A 6,272-nucleotide genomic window follows, 5' to 3' on the forward strand; every position below is an offset into this window, starting at 1 on the left:
GACAAATATTTGGAACCTTTTCTTAAATTGATCCGACCAAGAATTGAAAATTTAAGATACTACGCAGGTTCACAAAATAAACAATAAATAATTATTATTTAAGACACATAATTACGTTAACAAAATAAAATTATTAAAGAAATACAACTGGACATAGAGCACAGCGCCATCTAGCCTCAAATTGAGCAGATACTAAAATGTATGCATATAGCTGTTAGCTCTTGGTCTAGTCATAGATACTACTATATGAGTAATCCTTACTACGTATTGTTCCCCAATATAAGTCAGCTTTTAATAATGCCCCACGCAGTTCGTTACGCACGGCGTACTATAAAACAAGATCAACAACTTTTAACAGATATTGTGTATAATTTTAATAAATTAATATACATATCATAACAAATATTATTAAAAAATAAACATGTAATTACATATTAAAAAAAACAATAACAATAAAACATGGTGTCCCACAGGGATCAATATTAGGACCAGTGTGCAATAATAGAATTTAAAAAAATGTGATTTAATATCTACTGAAATTTCGAGAAAGGGAAGTGATCAATTTTCTTATTAAAACATTCTACATTATGTGCAATAATTTCCTTGATGTATCAAATTATAAAAGGAAATCTGTAATTAATAATTTCAATGTAATTTCAAAATACATAGTTTTATACACTTATATAATTACATACGTTTGTCTACACTGCAATTAAGTTGATATATATAAAACTTTCTTCGAGTTTAAATTACAAGTTATATTTTTAGTAACATTATTATGAAATTTCAAATATATATTAATATAATTTAGTTCTAATTTTGTATTAATTTAAATTTTATAAGTATACAGGAATTTTTATATCGTGTAAATTAATAATAATTGGAGAAGTTTCATCTAATAATTGTATTGTATGTTTAAAATTGTTAACTCAAGGACTGTTGTATTAGTAAAATGATTGTGCTAATATTGATTTGGACGCTATGTCTGTTATGTGCATATTATCTTTGGAATCAACGCTCCCGGGACACGGATAACGAACCACCGATGTGTCCGGGAGCATTACCCGTGATTGGACATGCCCATCTGCTTATTGGAGACAGCAGTTGTAAGTATTTAATTGATTTATTTAATTTTATGTAATAATGGATTTTCTTTTTTTAATGGGTGCGAATGGAATGGTTGCGAATTCCACAAGGGAGTTTGCCAATAGTTACCTAGGTGGGTTGGCAACTGCAGTTAGGATTTGATGATGGTTTAAGAAGGACATTGCTAGACATCCTTCAACCGTTAAACTCCCTTAGTCGCGGGGTTATATGCGGGGAACACACGATAAGTTTTGGGGTGTACATCCTTTATGGGATCCAGTTAGAAGAGGCATGTTCATCCAATTTGGTAAATAGATAGATACTTTTTATTGTTTCCTCCAAAAGATTACAATAGTAAACTATAATTAGAATATATACAATTACAAGAAATAATCATAGTGAGAAAGCAATTGGCGATCTTATCGCTAAAAGTGATCTCTTCCAGTCATGGAAGAGATCATTTTTAGCGAACCTTTGGATGGAGAGGAGTAATTATAAACAGTTTGATTGGAGGCACAATGAAGATCCTATTATTTTTAAATATGGAGATGTAATACATGTAATAATGTATATCAACATGTAATATATATCAACTCATATTGGTACTCAAGTACTTGAGATAATTTTATGTATAAGATAGATAATTATATTTCAAAATTTAATCTTAGAATTACATATTAATTTTATATTATTAAATGTTTAATCATTTTACCAACATTGGTAGAAAATTAAGGGCCCACTTTTCCATTTACCTAATTTTCTAACAAATTCTTCCCATTTACGGTGAGAGCTCATTTGTGGTTGGGATCCTATTGTAGCTAATGCATAAATGTGGCGCTGTTTGTCATGTATAGGATATGCGGTTTATTGTAATAAAATCTTTTCAGAAACCAGAAATATTTCTGTTTTTGCTTTGCCTTTACATAGTGTTTTATTAATGATGAATATAGATAATCGCTGAGATGATGACGATATGATATCAGCCATTATCTTTTCACTGCTAAACATAGGCATTTCCTTAAATACCACAAGGAACGGTTCTGAGCTACCTGCATAATATTTAATATCTTTTAATTAATTTACATCTTCTGAATGAATAAGTCATTATTTGGAAACATACTTCTCAACGATTTGTATATATAAGCGTTTTTAGAATTTTAAAACTTACATATGTAAATTTAACATTTTCTATATTTTATGATTACTAGATTTATGGCAAGCTATGGTGGATTTGGCAAACAAAAGTTATGCAGCTGGAGGCGTTGTATCAGCTGCCATAGGTCCAAGGACGATTTATGGTAAGTGTAAGAAAAAGTGGTCTACATACCATGGCAATCTTTTAACGTTACATTCTAGGTTTAAGTTTCTTTCCACAAAAGAGAAGAATATAGCCTACCATTCTGGCCAGACAGTTTTGTATAGAATAATTTCGCGATTTCCTTTATTTGCACTGATAAAAAGAACTTTCTTTCCCTTTGCCGAAAAGAAGTGATCAATGTATGTTTATGCTTTAACTACACGGATAGGCTGAACCGTTTGCTTAAAATATTTTACTGAAGGAAGCATGGGTGAGTAAAGGGAATCAAATGTCAATTATCTTCATAGACTCACACCATTTTTGGATACTTCACTCTTTTTCAGATAGTACACAGTTCATTCGATTATATTAGTAATAATAATAGAAAAAGAATATGTGTTATTTAAATAAATTTTATTAAAAGCGTTTTTGAACATTGTTAAAACTTTTTTTAAGAACAAATTGTATTTTAACTATAAGACTAACCCGATAAACTTATATGTATATTAGTCGAGCATTCTCATTAATGCTCGACTAAAAAATAATAATAAGATGGTAGAATCATAAAAATAATAATTAAACAAAAAAATACTGCAGAATTTATATTTCTCATTTTCAGTTGTAACTGATCCGGATGATTTTTTCACGGTAGCCAATACTTGCCTGCAAAAAGATGGATTCTATGACTTTGCCAAACCATGGCTTGGCGAAGGTTTAGTTACGGGGACATGTGAGTACATTTATTTATAATCGTAATTTTTTAAATTTAATTTGTAAATGTTATTTGAATTTATAAACATGTGATAAAATGATGCTATGCACAATTTTTTGGTATGTTTGTATATGAGAATTAAAAAAAAAAAAGATTTTTTATGCCAGTTCTATATGTATGGTAGGTAGAAATAAATCTTTCGAAGTTTAATTGTCCCTTGTGAAGTAAAAGTTAATCTTGGGTAAATGTCTTGATTTGTGGTTTTTAGCGTGCTTCTATAATTGTAATAATGCGTTATAGTTCCAATACTGGACAGGGTTCTCTCTTCTCAATAGGATAAACTTAGCTGATTTAATGTACATACTAAATTTTTATTTTTATTTAGTGTCAATTTGGAGAAATCATCGTAAACTGTTGAATCCGGCCTTCAGCAACACGGTCCTGGATGGTTTCATCGAGGTGTTCAATAGTCAGTCCAGACGGTTGGTGAAAGATCTGTCGGTCGAAGTCGGGAAGGGTTCATTTGATCACTGGACATACACGAGACATAATGCCTTGGAGACTATCTGCTGTTAGTATAGTAATAAGAATTACTACTACTTCTTATGTGAGGGTATTTTGTATGTCTTGATATACTCTATACAAGTGCTTCTAGATTGCTTTCTTTATACCTATATATTTGCACTAGGGGTTTCATCTCGCAGAGCCCATAAAGACTTTGGTGCGGGGTGGGGGCGCAGATATTTATTAAAAAAATGAACATTAGTTTTAAAAATAATATAGTATCTTAACCATAGTCATGGCATAACACGCCGAAGATGGCCGTGGTATAACATAGCATATCTTATAGTATTCTTATACTGCCTATCGTCGGCTCCCTATTATCTGTTTTCTAATATTGAGGTGATATTTTTTATAAATGCTTACGTATACAGTGCGATGACGGAGAAATAGTTTCTTAAGCCTAGATTTTTTTATAATAATCTGTCACTTTTGTGACTGTCATAATAATTAATAATTCATATAACAATAATTTCAGTGACAGCATTAGGTGTGGATTTCACGGATCACAATCTCCTCAACAGCCAATACGTGGTGGCAGCTGAACAAATCTTTAATACCATGGTGGACAGATTCCAGAAATTCTGGTTGCATAGTTCCATAACTTTCCGTTTTAGCGGTGTGAAGAAAAAACAAGATGAGTGTTTGAAAATTTTACACAACATGTCAAATACGGTAAGTATTTTTTTTTTATACTGGCAACCGCAAATAAACTAACCGCCTGCTTGTTGTAAGTGGTAACATGGACGTTTAAAAACAAATATGGTACTTTCCATGTGTTGCCATTGCTGCGGATTGAAACGCTTAATACCTAAGTAATTCCAGGGTTAATATAGTACTGCTGTGTACTATATAATGTAGACTACACTTGGGTGTGTTTTTTCTGCCATAAACCGAAATACAGTCTTGCAAGCAAGCTGTTTAGTGATTTATATTGAAAATCACTAAAAAACTTGCTAAGTGATTTATATTAAAAAGTAAAAGCTTTTATTGTTTTTTAAAAATGCTTTAAAAAACCTTTTTCTTTGGAGGCTACAATAAAATTTATATTTCATTGTGATACCTAAAAAAATCATAAGAGTGAAGGTAATTACAGACAAACTTAAAAAGAAAATATATATTTATTGATTTTATTTTTACTAGTGCAATAAAGAGTAAATAAATAAATAAATATTTCTAGGTACTACAAAGAAGAAAGTCTGAATTCATAGGAAATGTATTACCGGAGAGAAAAACTGGAGGTTCAACACGTAAGTATTTTATTGAAATTTATGAGTTTATCACATACTAGCTTTTATCCATGATTTCGTTCGTGTAATTGGGATATGTTTATCAACTGGGATAAAAGTAGCCTATATGTTTCTCCTTCGCATATAGTACGTATACTAGTACACCAATTTTCATAGTGATTGGTTAAGCCGTTGAAGCGTTATTACTGATTTGTAAATCATTTCAATAATTTTATAAATTACTATGTCTATGAAAAATAACATTTAGTGATTTGTTAGTCTATCGATTTTATCATTTTATATAATTTTTATATAAATATCTATGTATATAAAATAAATTCCATAGATCCATATAATATAATACATTCCCCAGATAATATAATACATTCTAGTACTTGTATATACATAATTACGAGTATATCGGCATAAAATATTACATCAAACAAGAAAAGTGATTTTCTTGCAATTTCAAAGTAATGTTAGCTTGCCCCTACCATTTAGAAGATATAATGGTGTATTCTTGATATCGTATTTTTGCCAAATTTTTTAATGACTATTTACTAAACTATTTATTTATGATAATGATGATTATAAATTATTTAATATACTATTTTTTTATATTCGACTTGGGGGTTTAGATTCCTGAGATCTTTGATCTAGTTAAGGGTCCAGTTACTCATAAATTTTACAGGGTCATACAGGTGTATGCATTTATACATATATAGTTATATTTTTTCATGCGGCTGCCTATTTTCTGTAGTATTTGTTAAGAAAATAAATCATGTATAATATTATTTACAGGTAGCAAATTTAAAGCCTTCATGGATTTGCTGTTAGAATTATCAATCGAGAAGGGAGTACTGAACGATAGAGAGATTAGAGAACACGTGGACACCATGATTGTGGGAGGGCACGACACGTCCGCTAATGTCCTTATGTATACTTTGATATTACTGGGATCACACCCTGCAGCGCAGGATCGGGTTTATGAAGAGTAAGTATGTACAGGCTTTGCTTGCGTGAATTAGTATATAAACTATCCTATATGTTCAGTAAGACTATAACCTACCTGTATACGAAATTTCATTCAAATCGTATATTTATCTAAATATTGTGGAGGGATAAATGGAAAAGAAAAGTCACTTATAAATTTATTTGTAATCTACTCAGATTGCGCGATGTTTTCGGCGATTCGGACAGAGACGTCGAGAAGCACGACCTGTCACAGCTGGTGTATTTGGAGGCGGTACTTAAGGAAAGTATGCGTATACATACAATTGTCCCAATAGTCGCGAGACGATTGGACAGGAATGTTCAGTTAAGTAAGTATAACTTTTTATTGTAGATAGTTGATAAAATTTACTTTTATTATTAATATAATTAAATT

General features: G+C 30.7%; 1 protein-coding gene across 1 annotated transcript; it reads left to right on the top strand.

Annotated features, from left to right (window-relative positions):
* The first annotated feature begins 766 nt into the window (after positions 1-766).
* LOC113514521 (cytochrome P450 4C1-like) lies at positions 767-5,883 on the top strand. Its single transcript, XM_052896857.1, has 7 exons — positions 767-1,106; positions 2,295-2,384; positions 3,003-3,113; positions 3,481-3,666; positions 4,135-4,331; positions 4,837-4,906; positions 5,687-5,883. The coding sequence occupies exons 1-7, from the start codon at positions 953-955 to the stop codon at positions 5,881-5,883; spliced, it is 1,005 nt and encodes a 334-aa protein (XP_052752817.1). The 5' UTR covers positions 767-952.
* The last annotated feature ends 389 nt before the right edge of the window (positions 5,884-6,272 follow it).

Source organism: Galleria mellonella, unplaced genomic scaffold (assembly GCF_026898425.1).
Source record: "Galleria mellonella isolate WM207_F2 unplaced genomic scaffold, CSIRO_AGI_GalMel_v1 utg35, whole genome shotgun sequence".
Lineage (NCBI taxonomy): Eukaryota > Metazoa > Arthropoda > Insecta > Lepidoptera > Pyralidae > Galleria > Galleria mellonella.

Bases quoted from the DNA above. Each gene is read 5' to 3' on its own strand.
- LOC113514521 (XM_052896857.1), top strand. From the start codon at position 953: ATGATTGTGCTAATATTGATTTGGACGCTATGTCTGTTATGTGCATAT. The intron at 2,385-3,002 runs GTAAGTGTAAGA...TCTCATTTTCAG, and splicing joins AGGTCCAAGGACGATTTATG to TTGTAACTGATCCGGATGAT. The intron at 3,667-4,134 runs GTTAGTATAGTA...CAATAATTTCAG, and splicing joins TGCCTTGGAGACTATCTGCT to TGACAGCATTAGGTGTGGAT.